The 17,856-nt window shown below is 43.5% G+C and overlaps 1 protein-coding gene, 1 non-coding gene and 1 pseudogene across 2 annotated transcripts; 2 read left to right on the top strand and 1 right to left on the bottom strand.

The window, feature by feature from the left end:
- Positions 1-6,872: 6,872 nt before the first annotated feature.
- On the bottom strand, positions 6,873-6,953 carry LOC150009665 (small nucleolar RNA SNORD71). The gene has a single exon (XR_016511581.1). It is a non-coding gene; the product is annotated as a small nucleolar RNA SNORD71 (small nucleolar RNA).
- LOC150009664 (small nucleolar RNA SNORA42/SNORA80 family) lies at positions 6,900-7,056 on the top strand (annotated as a pseudogene).
- Positions 7,057-14,885: 7,829 nt separating this feature from the next.
- On the top strand, positions 14,886-17,224 carry SEPHS2 (selenophosphate synthetase 2). Its single transcript, XM_090277601.1, has one exon. It carries the CDS (start codon positions 15,189-15,191, stop codon positions 16,545-16,547), a length of 1,359 nt encoding a protein of 452 aa, XP_090133727.1. The 5' UTR covers positions 14,886-15,188; the 3' UTR covers positions 16,548-17,224.
- Positions 17,225-17,856: the final 632 nt, after the last annotated feature.

The raw sequence follows: 17,856 nt of genomic DNA, 5'->3' as shown, positions 1-17,856 counted from the left end.
GAAAGTAGAAAAAAGGCAAATTACAAAACAGCGTTTCAGATCTTATTTGTCTACCAAGCAGGCAATCTGTCTTCCTCAGCCTCTTTCTCTCCCACATCTCTGTCTCTTAAACATTTCATTTTTTAGTGTATATATTAAAACAAATGGGGGATGATTTTACTGAATTCTGCGTAGTTATTTCTAGATTCTAGAGATGTCTTGAATTATCTTTAGAGTATAGAGGCTGAGGTTTGAGGAACTTTCATATTATGGTACATATCTGTAGTGTTTGGTTTCTTTTTTAAATAAATTGCACACATTATTTTTATAATTCAAAAACAGTAATAATAAAGGATTTGCAATGCTTTGGTGAGCTCTGAATATCAGAGTATTGATCTCTTCCCTCATTCACTTTCTTTCCATTTATTCATTCAACAAATGCTGTCTAAGGCCTTCTCTGCTCCAGACCCCATACTAGGCCTTGGGCTGTGGAGTCCAGCTGTGAGGAGCTCACAGATGTAAGAGAAAACCTAGCATAATAAGTGCTAGATCAGAATAAATTCTAGGGTTATGAAATCATAGGAGAGGGACTTACTGGAGTTTTGGAGATAATACTGTTTGTTGGGAATAAAGGGCTTTCAGATGATTGAGAGCATCCTGTACAAAGCCCCAGAGACAGGGAGAGCTGAGTTGTTGTCTGTTTACCCCTCCACCCTACTCCACCCTATTCCAAGCCACTGCCCTCACTAGTCCTCTGCTGCATCCTGCCTCTCCAGTCTGTTCTCAACCTTGCAGCCAGATCTTTCAAAAACACAAATACAACTATGTCATTCCCCTGCTTAAAACCAATCTTGTGACTTCCTTTCTTCTAGGACAAAAAGTCCAAAATTTCTTCACATTACCCATCAGATCTTGCATCCAATGTATCAGAAAATCAGTTGGCTCTACATTAAAAAATACCCAGGATCAGATCACCTCTCAGCCTCTTATATCCCCTGGGTTGTTGCAGGAGCCTCCCTCACTGTCTTTCTGTATCTACTCCCTCACCCGATCCAACCTCACCTAACAGCCAGAGTAATCATGTCATTCTTCTGGTCTGAACTTTCCAATGGCTCCTGTCTTACCCAGGGCCAAATCCAAAGGCCTTACAGTGGCCTTATACATCTGACCTTTCATTCTCCCTCTGACATTACCTCTTCATGCTCTCTCCCTAGCCCACTTATAACCAACCACACTGACCTCCTTTCAGTTCCTCTAACACATAGGCTTGCTCTATCTCAGATCTTTTGTCAAGAGGGTTTCTCTGCCTGGAATACTGTTCCCCCAGATTATCACATGACTTTCACTCTCACCACCTTCAAAGCCACCATCTCATCCTCTATCTCTAGCTCTGAATACTCCGCTCCCTGAGTTCTGTCATTATTCTGAGTTTCTTTCTCTCCCTTCTCTCTCTCATGTTCTTATGACAAGAGGTGATTCACCAGGGTTTCACACATTTGCTCCAGATACAAAGCTGAAGCTCCCTGCCACTTGGGATGGTGGAAGGTGGTTAAGTATGTGAGGGCTATGGTCATTGGTCTCATTTCTCAAGTATCCTGAGGCAGAGCCTATTGCTAGAGCCCCATGGGGAAAGCCCAGGGGGGTAAGGGTTGGGAACTGAGGCTGTGCCTGGATGGTGTCAGACCCAGGTCAGGGACCTGGGTGTTGGGCCAGAGTGGTGGGGGCTCAGACTGAGGGAAAGGTTTTGGACCTCTGGGGTTTGATTGCAGAATAAAAGCTATACAAGGTCAGATTATGTCAATCTTATCATGAGCTATGAGGCCCCAGGTCCTGTGCTATCTTCCTCCACCCTGTGCCACATCTGTCTGTCTTCACTTCCTACAACTCTTTCCTCTCACTGTTCACCAGGCACCCTGGCCTCCTTGTTGTTCCTATAACACCCCAGGCACACTCCTGCCTCAGGGCTTTTGCACTGCTATTTTCTCTGCCTAAAACACTCTTTCTCAGTTATCTGCATTATTTCTCCCTTTACTTAGTCCTTTACTTCAAAGTTACCTTTTCAGTCAGGTCTCACCTGGCCACATCATATAAGGTTTCATTTTTTCTCCTTCATATCTATCTTTAACAAACAAATGATTGATCATAGCTATTGCTATCTCTATTAGTATGTCAGCTCCACAAGGACAGGGATTTTTGGTCTGTTCTGTTCATTGGTATAGCTCTAGTATCTAGTGTGGTAACTGGCACAAAGGAGGTCTTCAATAAATATTTGTGAGTGAACCAGGGAGGGTGTTGAGCATCTATAACATGCCAGATATTTTCCAGCCATTATTTTATTTCTTACTAGAAAAAAAAAAACAGAATGGTCCCATTTTTTAAAAAGTATATGTAATAGAGCACACAGTACACTGCTTAACACAGCAAGGAGGGAGTGACAGGGTGCCCCCTGGGGTTCAGTGTGAGGTGGTGGCCCTCCATGTACATGAGAACTGTCTGTAAAATATGCTCAGCTAAGGTATAGTATTTCAGTCTGGGAGGAGGGATTTCAGGTTATTTCAGCTTTCTTACTAAGCTGCATTTTGTGATTTTCTACAACAACAGAATGACTTTGTGATAAGAAAAAAATTAATTAAAATATACTAAACTTAATGAAGCATTTCAGTATATTGAACATATACTGAGTGTGTATTTTACCACAATGAAAACCATTGTTTTGAAGCATTGGTTTCAGTCCAAGATGAGGGCATAGGAAAACCCTGAAGTCACCCCCTCTCATGAACACATCGAATTTACACCTGCAGACAGAGCAGTGCCCCTGAAGAACTGAAGGTTGACTGAACAGTTTCTGCACAGCAAACAAGAGAGAGAGAGACCTCTTAAGAAATTAGGTGAGGGGGAGATACAATACCATGGGAACCCCACCCCCAATGCACTGTCCTGCTGTTGAGAGAGATCATTGGAGGGCATGCTCACAGACTCAAAGGCCAGGGGCACAGTAAAAAAAAGTGATTTAGGCTATGGCTAGGTGCCTCAGTTGGTTAGAACATTGTCCCATACACTAAAAGTTGGCAGGTTTAATCCCCAGTCAGTACACATACCTAGGTTGTGGGTTTGATCCTGGTCTAAGCATATGTGGGAGGAAACAGATCTATGTTTCTCTCTCACTTCAATGTTTCTCTCCCTCTTTAAAAAAAAAATATATATATATATATATGTTTTAAATTTACTTTTTGAGAGAGGATAAGGGAGGGAGAAACAGAGGGAGAGAAACATCAATGCCTTGTTGCCTCTTGTGTGTCCCCAACTAGGGACCTGGCCTGCAACCCAGGCATGTGCCCTGACTGGGAATTGAACCACAGACCCTTTGGTCCCCACAGGCCAGCGCTCAATCTACTGAGCCACACCAGCCACAGTAACGTTCTCTCTCTCTCCCTCTCTCTCTCCTTCTCTCTCTCTCTCTTCCTCTCCCCCTCCCCTCTCTTCCTTTAAATATCAATAAACATATCCTTAGGTGAGGATTTGTTTTACAAATCCAGTAGTTTAAAGAGCACCTACACTATATGGAAAGGAAATCCACTAGAACATCTACTAAACTGGAGGGGGACTGCAGGAACTCTCTCCTGTGTCAGAGGCAGCAGAGAGTGCCATTTGTGGCCCTCGCCCTCCCCCTCGATCACAGGAGCAGGAGCGCAATCCAGGTACTCTAGTCAACTGACCAAGGCAGTCTGTATGTGCACTAGGCCCCAGGCCCACACCGGCTCCACAGCTTGTCCTTGGAATTCCCAATGGCCCATGCCTGCTCCAGCTCCAGCTCCAGGCCCCAGAGTGGCTTATCCCAGGGACTACCCATGGCTTGAGCTGCCTCCGACTACAGCACCAAACAGCTCATCATGGCAGCCTCAACAAGGCTTGCCCCAGAGACTCCACATGGTACCCACTTCAGCTCCAGCTCCAGTCTGGCTTCTTCCCAGGTATTCCTGTGGCCCTTGCCAGCTCCAGCTCTAGCTGGCCTGCCAAAGACACCTGGCACAGAGCATATGCAGTCTACAAAGGGGAAGCTCCTACACAAAGCCATTTCTTCAAGACAGGTGAGGCTGCTGTTTTACCTAATTTGTAAAAATAAATACACAGAGACAGCCAAAATGAGGAGACAGAAGAATATGTTCCAAACAAAAGACCAGCACAAAACCTTAGATAAAAGAACTAAATGTAATGAAAACAAGCAATCTACCAGATAAAGAGTTCAAAACACAAGTTATAAGGATGCTCAATGACTATGGGAGAAGAATAGATGAACTCAATGAGAACAAAAAGAGATAGAAATAATATTAAAAAGAACCAATCATTAGCTGAAGAACACAGTAACAAATTAAAAAAAAAAAAAATTTCACTAGAGCCATGGCTGGTGTGGCTCAGTGGATTGAGCACTGGCCTGTGAACCAAAAAGTCACTGATTCAATTCCCAGTCAGGACACATGCCTGGGTTGTGGGCCAGGTCCCCATTTGGGGGCATGTGAGAGACAACTGATTGATGTATCTCTTGCACATGGATGTTTCTCTTCCTCTCTTTCTCCCTCTCTTCCCCTCTCTCTAAAAAGTAAATAAATAAAATCTTTAAAACAAAATATACTCGAGGGAATCAATATTTGATTAGTTGATGCAGAAGCAAAAGTCAGTGAGCTGGAAGACAAGGTGGTAGAAACCACTCAATCAGAACAGCAAAAAGGAAAAATAATGCAAAATATTAGGATAGGTTAAGAGACCTCTGGGACAACATTGGAATCAAAGGAGTCCTAAAAAGGAAAAAAAAAAAAAAAGAGAGAGAGAGAGAGAGAGAGAGAAAAAGGGACAGAAAACCTATTTAAAGAAATAATGGCTGAAAACTTTCCTAACCTGGTGAAGGAAACACATCCAAGTCCAGAAAGCACAGAGTCTCAAATGAGATGATCCCAGCCTTGGCCAGGCAATGCAGTTGGTTAGAGCATGTCCCAGTACTTTAAGGTTGTGGGTGCCATCCCCATTTAGGGCACATGCAAGAATCAACCAATGAATACAGAAGTAAATGGAACAAGAAACTGATGTTTCTCTCTCAAAAAAAAAAAATCAATAAAATTTTTAAAATGTTTAAAGATGAACCCAAAGAAGTCCACTCCAAGACATATCATAATTAAAATGCCAAAAATTAAAGAGAGAATCTTAAAAGAAGAGAAATGGAGCTAGTTGCATACAAGTTCAGAAGAGAATGGTATCATATATTCAAAATGATGAAAAGAAAAACCTACAACCAATAATACTCTATCCAGCAAAGTTACTCATAATTGAAGAAGAGATAGAGAATTTCCAGACAAGCAAAAGCTGAAGAAGTTCATCACCACTAAACCAGCATTAAAAAAAAAATGTTAAAGGTTCTTCTTTAAGTAAAAAATAAAAGACCAAAACTAAAACTAAAAATATATAGAAAAAAAAAAAAAAACTCTGATAAAGGCAAATATTCAGTAACTGCAGTGGCTCAACCAACTACAAAGTTAGTATGAAGGTTAAAAGGCAAAAGTAGTAAGGGCAAGTGTAACTACAGTAATGAATGAAGAGATACACATACACACAAAAAGATGTAAAATATGATGTCAGAACAAATGTTGGGGTGAGTTTTTTAAAAGTAGTACTTTTACTTATTTTTTTACAACCCTGGGCACCCCAAAAGTAGTGCTTTTAGAATGCATTTGAACTTAAGTGACCATAAACTTAAAATAGAGTGCTACAGGCTTGGGTAGTGTAGCTCAGTTGGTTGGAACATCATCCCATACATCCCATACATCAAAAGTTCACAGATTCGATTCCCAATCAGGGCACATATCTAGGTTGTGGGTTCGATCCCCTGTTGGGGAGCCTATGAGAGGCAACCAATTGATGTTTCTCTCTCAGATCAATGTTTCTTTCTCTCTCTCTCTCCAAGCCCTCTTCCTTTCTTTCTAAAAGTAATGAAAAAAAATGTCCTCAGGTGAGGATAAAATTTTTTTTAAAACAGACTACTATAAATATAGTTCTCTTTTATATGAATCTTTTGGAAATCACATATCAAAAATCTATAATAGATACAAAAATTAAATTAAATTAAAAATTTAAAAATTTAAAAGTTATCCCCCCAAAATCACTAAAGTCATCAATATACAAGAAAAGAGAGTAGAAAAGAAGAAAGGAACAGAGGATTACAAGAAAACAAAAACACAGAAAACAATAAAATAGCAGTGAGTACATATCTATCCATAACTACTTTATTACTTTGCCATTAACCCTGGCTGGTTTGGCTCAGTGGATTGAGCGTCGGCCTGCGAGCTAAGTGTCGCTGGTTCGATCTTCCAGTCAGGGCACATCAGAGAAGGAAAACTCTGACTCCAAAAAACCTCCGCTGCCTTGCGGCATACCTCTTCAGGGGAAAGGCTAAGGGAGTAAACCCCGACAGAAAATCCGGAGCCGGAGTCCCTAAGGCGGTTTGACGTTGTAGTCAACACCGGCAACTCCTGCGGCGCACCTGAAGCCAAGCTGTATTGACTCCGTCTTTCCCTTGGACCCTTCAGCTGCGAAGAGAGGGGGGGGTCTGCTGCATGGGCAACAGCAGACCCTCCATATCACCCTGCCCAGGCTCTGTAGCTTCAGCTTCACTGGAGAGGACACTCCAGCGTCATCGCAAGATGTCGATTCAACACGGGAGGAGACAGATACCGTGTCACTCCCAAGTCGGACTGCACAACCATTCTCGGCGGTGCAGATAGACTCTTAAGAAGCTACACCATCGTCTCTCGAGACGGACGGCTGCCGACGACTTTGCCATTAAAAAAAAAAAATCTTCATGGCAGGCCCATCCCCTGGGTCTTTCTTTTTTTTTTTTCCTTTCTTTTTTTCTGTCAGCAGTTTGAGTTTCAGCATTGTGATGAAACACTCTGCTGATGGATCACTCCATATTTTCATCCTCCAACCCCTGGGTCTTTCATAGTGCCCCTTGCCAGAGCAAACTCTGGCCTTAAACCATTGCCTGGCCTCTGCATGTAGGCTACAGGAACTGAAGTGGGTTACACAGTGGGAGAAAGAAAGAAAGAAAGAAAGAAAGAAAGAAAGAAAGAAAGAAAGAAAGAAAGAAAGAAAGAAAGAAAGAAAGAAAGAAAGAAAGAAAGAAAGAAAGAAAGAAAGAAAGAAAGAGAAAGAAAGAGAGAGAGAGACAGAGAGAGAGAGAGAGAGAGAGAGAGAGAGACAGAGAGAGAGACAGAGAGAGAGAGACAGAGAGAGAGAGAGACAGAGAGAGAGAGAGAGAGAGAGAGAAAGAAAGAAAGAGAGAAAGAGAGAAAGAAAGAAAGAGAGAAATAAAGAAAGAAAGAAAGAAAAGAAAGAAAGAAAGAAAGAAAGAAAGAAAGAAAGAAAGAAAGAAAGAAAAGGAAAAGAAAAGAAAAGAAAAGAAAAATAAATGTTGCCATTTGTGACAACACTGATGTACCTAGAAGGTATTATGCTGAGTGAAATAAGTCTGGCACAGAGAAGGACAAATACCATATGATTTCAATTACAGGTGGGATCTAAAAAACAAACAAAAAATGAAACAAACTGACTTATAGATACAGAGAATAAACTGGTGGTTGCGAGAGGGAGGGAATGGGAGGTTGGGCAGAAATGGGGAAAGAGATTAAGAAATACAAATTTCCAGTTATAAAGTAGGTCACAGGAGTGTAATGTCGTCGGCAGCCGTCCGTCTCGAGAGACGATGGTGTAGCTTCTTAAGAGTCTATCTGCACCGCCGAGAATGGTTGTGCAGTCTGACTCGGGAGTGACACGGCATCTGTCTCCTCCCGTGTTGAATCGACATCTTGCGATGACGCTGGAGTGTCCTCTCCAGTGAAGCTGAAGCTACAGAGCCTGGGCAGGGTGATATGGAGGGTCTGCTGTTGCCCATGCAGCAGACCCCCCCCCCCCTCTCTTCGCAGCTGAAGGGCCCAAGGGAAAGACGGAGTCAATACAGCTTGGTTTCAGGTGCGCCGCAGGAGTTGCCGGTGTTGACTACAACGTCAAACCGCCTTAGGGACTCCGGCTCCGGATTTTCTGTCGGGGTTTACTCCCTTAGCCTTTCCCCTGAAGAGGTATGCCGCAAGGCAGCGGAGGTTTTTTGGAGTCAGAGTTTTCCTTCTCTGATGTGCCCTGACTGGAAGATCATGACATTACAGGAGTGTAATGTACAGCATAGGAAACAGAATTAATAATAGCATCATAACTATGTCTGGTGACAGACAGTTACTAGACTTATCGAAGTGATCACTTTATAAGGTATATAAATGTTGAATCTCTATGTTGTAGAGCTGAAACTAATATACTACGTTTTTAAACTAAAACTAATAATAAATTTATTAATTGGAAAAAGTGTACTAAATCTTAAAGTGTAGTGTTATAACTCTAAATTATTATTATAATGAGAAATAAACTATAAATAGCCCTAGCTCCAATGCTTTTGTTGTATGTTAAAAACAAATGACAGACTGGTCCTCAGATCCTCTTAACTTTAAAACTCCACTTTCTTCTCCTTTGCCTGCTCTTCCAACCTCACCTTCGGTTTTTCACCTTTACAACCTTTGGCCCACATGTTTTAACCCAAATGGTGAATGTAGATCAGTGGATATCTTAGTAAAAAACAAGAAAAATATTTCTTTTTTTAAAAAGTATATTTTATTGATTATGTTATTACAGTAGTTCCAATTTTTTTCCCTTTTCTCCCCTCCACCCAGTACCCTCCTTCCCTCCAGCAATCCCACCCCTCTTAGTTCATGTCTATGGGTTGTGCATATAAGTTCTTTGGCTTCACCCTTTCCTATATTATTCTTAACTTCCCCCTGTCTATTTTGCCCAGCCAATTATGCTTCTTAATTACTGCACCATTTCCTCATTTCTCCCCCTTTCCCCTCCCAGAGGATAACCCTCCAAATGATCCCCACATCTATGATTCTGTTTCTATTCTAGTTTGCTTAGTTGGATTTTATTTTTTAGATTCTGTTGTTGGTATTTGTTTGTTGTCATTTTAATGTTCATAGTTTTGATCTTTTTCTTAAATAAGTCCCTTTAACATTTCATATAATAATGGCTTGGTGATGATGAACACCTTTAGCTTGACCTTGTCTGGGGAGCACTTCATCTGCCCTTCCATTCTAAATGATAGCTTTGCTGGATAGAGTAATCTTGGTTGTAGGTCCTTGCTTTTCATCACATTGAATACTTCTTGCCAGTCCCTTCTTGTTTGCAAAGCTTCTTTTGAGACATCAGCTGATAGTCTTATAACTCTCTGCTTTTCTCCTGCTTCTTTTAAGATCCTCTCTTTATCTTTCACCTTTGGCATTTTAATTTGGTGTGTCTTGGTGTGTTCCTCTTTGGGTCTAGCTTGTTTTGGACTCTCTGTGCTTCCTGGACTTGTACATCTATTTCCTTCACCAAATTTGGGAAGTTTTCCTTCATGATTTTTTTCACATAAGCTTTCAATTTCTTGCTCTTCCTCTTCTCCTTCTGGCACCCCTATGATTTGGATGTTGGCACTTTTAAAGTTGTCCCAGAAGTTCCTAAGCTTCTCCTCATTTTTTTTTTTTCAATTCTTGTTTTCTCATACTGTACTGGTCGACTGTTTTTTTCTTCCCTATGTTCCAAATCATTGATTTGAGCCCTGGTTTCCCTCCCTTCAACATTGGTTTTGTGTGGACTTTTCTTCATTTCATTTAGCATAGCCTTCACTTCTTCCCTATGTGTTTGCCATACTTAATCATATCTGGCAAGCCTGTGAGTATCTTTATCACCAGTGTTTCAAACTCTAGGTCTGTTCGGTTGGCTCTCTCCTCATCTGTTAGGTTGGCTATCTCCTCATCATTTAGTTCTCCCACTGGAACCTTGATCCATTCCCTCTTTGGGGACATACTTCTCTGTCTCCTCATCTTGACAGGCTCCTGTGTTTGTTTACCTCTGTGTCTTAGGTAGAGGTGTCGCATCTGTTATGTTGTAAGTGGTGGAGCCTTAGGTATTCATTGGTACAGGGCAACCTGTTTCACCATGTTGTGGTGCTGTATATGGGGGAGGGATCTGAGAGGAAACAATGCTGCTTGCTCAGCACTTGCCCCTTTTCCAGGTACTTCTCCCACTTCTATATGGGACTGGTGCCTCTCTAGCTGTTGCCCTGGCCATCATTACTAGAGTGGGTGGGATGTGGGTGTCCTAGGACCATGGGGGCCCTTTAAACAAGCAGATTCTGAGAGACTGGCAGTTTCTTCCTTTGTCCCCAACCACCACTAGCTTGCATAGTCAGAAGCAATGAGGCTTTATTTTCCCTGGCCCTGAACCATGAGCTGTGTGGTCTGGTCTGGTGCTGGGAGCACTCCCCAGGTGTCCCTCCCCACTTTTTAAAATGCATGACTGTGTGTCCACTGGCCTGCTAGTGCCACCACCACACCACATCCTCTCCACCCCGGCTCTGTTCCTCCTACCTGTCTGGATGAGTATTTCTTCTTTATATCTTTGTTTGTTGGACTTCCATGCATCTCTATTTTCTGGAACTTCTGGTTGTCTCTAGTTTTGAGGTAGTTGTATTCCTTCTTAGTTGTGGAGGGAGATGCAGCGTGTCTGTCTAGGCCTCCATCTTGGCTGGAAGTCCAAAAGATATCTTTTTTAAAAGAATGCTTTCAAATGCCCATAATACAGTCACACAAATCACCCTCATGAGTCCCATGTGAGTCCTGGCATAGTTTGGTGGATCAGGCATTGTCTTACAAACCAAAGGGTCAATAGTTGGGGCACATGCCTGGGTCCCCCACTGGGGGTGGGAGACAACCAATTAATGTTTCTCTCACACATCCATGTTTCTCTCTTTTTTCCTTCCCCTCTCTCTGAAAAATAAATAAATAAAATCTTAAAAAAAAAAAAAAAAGCCCTGTGTGAATTGCCTGCACATGAACTTGTTCTGAGCCCAGTGGGTTGATCACTGGCCAAGACAAATCCATGAATTTCTTTGCACTGCCCCAAGTGAACATTGCTTCCAAGTTGAAGCAACAGGGAACTATATGAATGAAAACCTTACCCTAAAAGAGTCCTGCTTACTCAAGAGGCATGGTGGGGTTTATTGTAATTATCGAGGAGGGCCCCAAGATGAAAGACAGAATACCTGCCTTCAGTTCAAGCAGACCTGGGTCTGAATTCTCACATGTTGATTTCCATATAATGACCCTGTGCAAGACTTCTAACCTATCTGGGACCTCTGTTTTCTCATCTGTAAAATGTAGATAATAATGCTAATTTCCTGTGGCTGCTATGTGGAGGTAAGTAAATGTAAAGTGCTCGTCATATGTGCTCAGCAAAGTGTCATGTATAAAATGATGTATTCATTCAACATATGTTATTACTATGTAAAGTGCTGGAGAAACCAGGGTTGACAGAAAAAGGGCACTCCCTGTCCTTTGGTGCTTACAGACTATTGGGGCAGACAGATAATCATGGTGTAATTACATGAATAAAGAATTACAAATTGGAGGTGAAACTCACGATGGGATGAACCTGGAGCTTTATTACCAATAGAGCAGAATTCCTTCCCCATGGCCTGCCTTCTCTTCCCCTCCCCTTTCTCCCCCCTCACCCCTCTACACTGGTATGAATGCTTGTTTCTAATAAGTCATGTTAATAAAAACTTAGAAGAAAAAGAGGAATTACAAATTGTGCTAAATGCTGAGAGGGAAAAGTCCAAAGGAGAGAGCATATAACCAGGGGCAACTGAGCTAGTCACTTTTTAACCCAGGTGAGGTGACTACAGGTAGAACAGAATGTTTTTGTTTTCCTTTAGTGACATGAGGATCCTTCACATATACAATATGCTGAACATCTTGCAAAGAACTTTTCATAGTTGAGGTTTTCATATATGATCCTTTCACAAGATTCTAAGCAGAGATCATGATCCTCATTTTACACAAGTGGGAAATAAGATGTTGAGAAGTTATATAACTTCCTCAAGGTCAGACAGCTCACTGATAGCAAATCCAAAGGTCAGATAAAACCCAGAGGTCTTTTGCTTACATATCCATTGTTTTTTCATGATCTCATTTTCTCTTTTTGTATTTTTGATTCTGTGATGTAGAAGCTTCTTTTTTTAATGTTGAAATATAACACACTTACAAAAAGGTGTGGAAAAATATATGCATATGGTTTAGAGAACACCCTGAAACTACCACCCAGACGGAGGAACAGAATTTAACATAGCCCAGAGGTCCCCTGTGTGCCCTTCCCCAGAAGTAATCTCTATTCTAACTTTTGTTATCCATTCACTATTGCCTTTTTAAAAAGTTTTTTAAATCATTTATGTATCTTATTATTGCTTTGCCTCGTGTTGAACTTTAGATAAATGGCATCTTAGTTTACATATTATTCTGTATCCCGCTTTTTATTTCCAATATTTTGTTTTTGATGTTATGCACGTGATCCTTAGACCTGTAATTCATTTTCACAAGTAAATAATATTTCACTGTGAATATACAGCATTTATTTATGTATTCCCCTTTTACAGAGACACTTGAGTTATTTCCAGTGTTTTGCTGTTTTATTTATTGTTTTTAAGGAAGATAAATGGACTTGTTTTTATAAAAAACATTCCAAGATGTGATAACTTTTCTGAATTAAATGCCAGTTTCTATATCCACATTAACAGTAATGTATGATAATAGGTTCTACCATTTGTTTTGAGTTTACCATCAGCCAAGAACTATGTTGGGTGTTTCACACACATTTTTTAATTCAATTCTTGTAACATTTCTATATGGCATATATTATCTTTGAGTGAAAGGACTATTTTATATGCAATAGAAACTGAGGGTCCTAGAGATTAGACTTTTCACCCAAGGTCAATACACTCAAGCCAGGATTGCAACTCAGTCTAATTCTAACATTCAGGTTCCTCCCAATGCTCTCCAGGTTTTAATACTGTGCTGTACACTAATAAAAACAAGTGTCGTCGGCAGCCGTCCGTCTCGAGAGACGATGGTGTAGCTTCTTAAGAGTCTATCTGCACCGCCAAGAATGGCTGTGCAGTCCGACTCGGGAGTGACACAGTATCTGTCTCCTCCTGTGTTAAATCGACATCTTGCGATGACGCTGGAGTGTCCTCTCCAGTGAAGCTGAAGCTACAGAGCCTGGGCAGGGTGATATGGAGGGTCTGCTGTTGCCCATGCCCGTCCGTCTCGAGAGACGATGGTGTAGCTTCTTAAGAGTCTATCTGCACCGCCGAGAATGGTTGTGCAGTCCGACTTGGGAGTGACACGGTATCTGTCTCCTCCGTGTTGAATCGACATCTTGCGATGATGCTGGAGTGTCCTCTCCAGTGAAGCTGAAGCTACAGAGCCTGGGCAGGGTGATATGGAGGGTCTGCTGTTGCCCATGCAGCAGATCCCCCCCCTCTCTTCGCAGCTGAAGGGTCCAAGGGAAAGACGGAGTCAATACAGCTTGGCTTCAGGTGCGCCGCAGGAGTTGCCGGTGTTGACTACAACGTCAAACCGCCTTAGGGACTCCGGCTCCGGATTTTCTGTCGGGGTTTACTCCCTTAGCCTTTCCCCTGAAGAGGTATGCCGCAAGGCAGCGGAGGTTTTTTGGAGTCAGAGTTTTCCTTCTCTGATGTGCCCTGACTGGAAGATCGAACCAGCGACACTTAGCTCGCAGGCCGACGCTCAATCCACTGAGCCAAACCAGCCAGGGATAAAACAAGTGTAATGATGTACTATAAGATATATAAGTAGGATCTCTCTCTCTCTCTCTCTCTCTCTCTATATATATATATATATATATCCTCACCCAAGGTCATTTTTCTTTTATTGCTTTTAGAGAGAAAGAAATGGAGAGAAGGTTTAGAGAGAGGGGAAGGGAGGGAGAAAGGGAGAGAAACATCAATTGCTTGCCTTTCCTAAGCTCCCCATCAGTGTTCAAACCTGCAACCTAGGCCTGTGCCCTGACTGGGCAACAAGCTTGCGACCTTTTGGTTTGCGGGGATGTTGTTCAATCAGCTGAGGCACACCAATTAGGGCTAGTTTTTACAATTTTAATTGTAACAAAATACACATATTTTCCCATTTTTGTGCAATCCATCTCCAGCGCTCAACATTCTTTCATTATTTTTGATGCTGTAGTTTGCTTATCTTCTCTGAAGGAAAACTCTGACTCCAAAAAACCTCCGCTGCCTTGCGGCATACCTCTTCAGGGGAAAGGCTAAGGGAGTAAACCCCGACAGAAAATCCGGAGCCGGAGTCCCTAAGGCGGTTCGACGTTATAGTCAACACTGGCAACTCCTGCGGCGCACCTGAAGCCAAGCTGTATTGACTCCGTCTTTCCCTTGGATCCTTCAGCTGCGAAGAGAGGGGGGGTCTGCTGCATGGGCAATAGCAGACCCTCCATATCACCCTGCCCAGGCTCTGTAGCTTCAGCTTCACTGGAGAGGACACTCCAGCGTCATCGCAAGATGTCGATTCAACACGGGAGGAGACAGATACTGTGTCATTCCCGAGTCGGACTGCACAGCCATTCTCGGCGGTGCAGATAGACTCTTAAGAAGCTACACCATCGTCTCTCGAGACGGACGGCTGCCGACGACGACGAGTTTGCTTATCTAATTTCTTATTACTTTTTCCTATTTTTTCCACTGGCTCTTTCCTTACCCTGGATTGATCATGTGCGCTGTCAAGTGACCCTTGGACAATTCTGGCCAGCTTGAGGTTTGGCAAGCTATCGATCTTCCCTCGTCTTTTGAAATGCTGTACTTGGCAAACTGCCTCTAGGGGGACCGAGTTGCGTCAGCCCCACGCAAGAGGTTAATATTTAAATTACCACAAGGAGAGCAAACCAAAGCACTTACTCTGTAATCTACCCGGGACCAAACTTCACAAATTGGTGGTGGATTTGTAAAACGTTCTGTCTTTTAGACCAAAGGAAGCGCGCCTCTCTGCGGCAAAGTCGTTATTGGCTGAAACGGCTGTCAATCACCAAGGGACTCTATGCGGGAGGCTGTCCGTTGCTCACTCAGGAAGGCCAGGGCGGCGGGGCGTGCCTTGAGTTCCTCCAAGCGCGGCGCGTGGGATACAATCCCTGAGGTAATCTGACTGCTACTAGATACTAATTGGAGTAGAAAATAAAAGGGACCTCTCCTCTTCTCTCCTCCCTGCCGGGCAGGCGCAATGACAGAAACCGCAGCGGCGGGTGCCAGCGGGGAGGCGATGGCGACGGTGGCGGCGGCGGCGGCAGAAGGCTCCGCGGGACTGGCGGGCTTGTCTCTGGGTCGCGGCTTCTCGAGCTACCGGCCGTTCGAGCCCCAGGCGTTGGGCCTCAGCCCGAGTTGGCGGCTGACGAGCTTCTCCGGCATGAAGGGCTGAGGCTGCAAGGTCCCGCAGGAGACGCTGCTCAAACTCCTGGCGGGACTAACGCCGGACGCGGGGCCCCCGATGGCGGGGGCAGTGGTCGCAGGCCATGAAGAGGCGGCCCAGGAAGCCGGCCTGCCGGTCACGGCGGAACCCAGCCCAACTTTTCCAGCCCTGGGCATTGGAATGGACTCCTGCGTCATACCCCTGAGGCACGGAGGCCTGTCACTGGTGCAGACCACAGACTTCTTTTACCCCTTGGTGGAAGATCCCTACATGATGGGGCGCATAGCTTGTGCCAATGTGCTGAGTGACCTCTATGCCATGGGCATTACTGAATGTGACAACATGTTAATGTTACTCAGCGTCAGCCAGAATATGACTGAGGAGGAACGAGAAAAGATAACCCCACTCATGATCAAAGGCTTTCGAGATGCTGCTGAGGAAGGAGGGACTGCAGTGACTGGTGGACAAACCGTGGTAAACCCTTGGGTTATCGTGGGTGGGGTAGCCACTGTGGTGTGTCAGCCAAATGAATTCATAATGCCTGACAGTGCGGTTGTTGGGGATGTGCTCGTGTTAACCAAACCCTTAGGAACTCAAGTCGCTGTCAATGCCCACCAATGGCTGGATAATCCCGAAAGATGGAATAAGATAAAGATGGTGGTCTCCAAAGAAGAGGTAGAGTGGGCCTATCAGGAAGCCATGTTCAATATGGCTACCCTAAACAGAACTGCTGCTGGGTTGATGCACACATTTAATGCCCATGCAGCCACAGATATCACAGGCTTTGGCATTCTGGGACACTCTCAGAACCTTGCAAAACAACAAAGAAATGAGGTGTCCTTTGTCATTCATAATCTGCCAGTCATTGCCAAGATGGCTGCCGTCAGCAAGGCCAGTGGGCGCTTTGGGCTCCTTCAGGGAACCTCATCAGAAACTTCTGGGGGATTACTGATTTGCTTGCCAAGGGAACAGGCTGCTCGCTTTTGTTCTGAAATCAAATCTTCCAAGTATGGAGAGGGTCACCAAGCTTGGATTGTGGGCATCGTGGAAAAGGGAAACCGGACAGCCCGGATCATTGACAAGCCTCGAGTTATTGAGGTCCTACCGCGTGGGACCACCGCTACAGCTCTCCCTCCGGAAAGTTGCAGTGCCTCTTCTGAGCCTAGCTTGTGAGATGGAAGAGCAGAAGTTGTTTGGACCTTGGGCCCTTTGTGCACAATCATGGATGATTCCCAAGAGTTGATTTTAGGAACAGATTTCCAAAGAAGGTTGCCTGCATATCAGTCCCACAGTTGCCCTTTCTAGGTGATTTGAATCAGCCCATCATAAGCTGCACATTCCAAGGCCAGAAGTAACATTTTGGACTTTTTTGGGGAGGGGTGGAGGTTTGTTCAGTTTTTGCTTGGAAGAGCAGAAAAACCTGTTTCCTCTTTCCAAGAGCAAAATGAGGTTATTCCAGTCTGAGGGAATTGCAAGGGGGCAAAAAAAAATCAGAAGCATAAATTTGGATTAATACTGTTGATACATATAAATTGCTAAGAAAGATCTTCTAATGCAGCGTCAAATTCTTTATTAGATTTTTCTGAAATACTGTCTCTTTCCTACTCTGGACAAGAATTGAGCAGCTTGTCTAATGACTGGGAAAGGAGTACCTGCAACCATCTGACTTGGTCTCTGTTAATGATGTCTCTCCCTCTAAACCCCTTTAAGGACTGGGAGAGGCAGAGCTAGCCCCAGAGCCCAGGCCTTGGTGGTCATGAAGTTGTTAAATTTTGTGCTGAAAATTGCTGGTGACTTAATCAATAAAGTGATTTCTAGCGAAATAAATAAAAAGGACTTTGTTGAGAATACTTCTGGCTAATGTTTGGATCCTTGGAATTCTGAATCTTTTACAGCCTTATAAAAGGAATCAATTGACACATTTAGAGTCTGGCAGAGGAAAGAGTTTTCTCATGTTTTCTCCAACCTGGACCAGGGGATTTAACACCCAGATTTAGGTTTGCATCTTCCCCTTCAGTTGACAGCAAAGGACTCAACAGGCATAATAAACCCCCAAGGACTAGAAGGTGGGAGAGGAAATGGCAGAAGTGTCCATAGTTCTTGGAAAATGGAAAGTAGGTGGAAGAGGGGTAACTGACTTAGCAGAAGAGAAGAAGTCAAAGTGTAAATGCCTTCAGAGTTGGGGCATACCAACAGGAAGTGAGGAGATATGCCCCAGAGGTACTAAGGCCTGAAAGTTTATACAGGGTAATTAGATCTTTAAAGTTCTCAAACTTCCCCATTCAAACAGCCAGAAGACTGCTCGCCACCTTGGTAGATAGAGGGAGGTTTATTTTCTGGAAACATGTGAATCAAAAAAATACTGCAAAATCAGGGACACTAGGCCCAGCAGAGGACAGGGGTCCTGACCAAAAACAGAATAGAAACTGGGAAATGAGTCCCCAACCCCTTCCTCTGCTATTACAAACACATTGCAGGAAAC

This window comes from Furipterus horrens, unplaced genomic scaffold (assembly GCF_987537825.1).
Source record: "Furipterus horrens unplaced genomic scaffold, mFurHor1.1.pri manual_scaffold_5, whole genome shotgun sequence".
Lineage (NCBI taxonomy): Eukaryota > Metazoa > Chordata > Mammalia > Chiroptera > Furipteridae > Furipterus > Furipterus horrens.
This window is presented reverse-complemented; position numbering and strand designations above follow the sequence as displayed.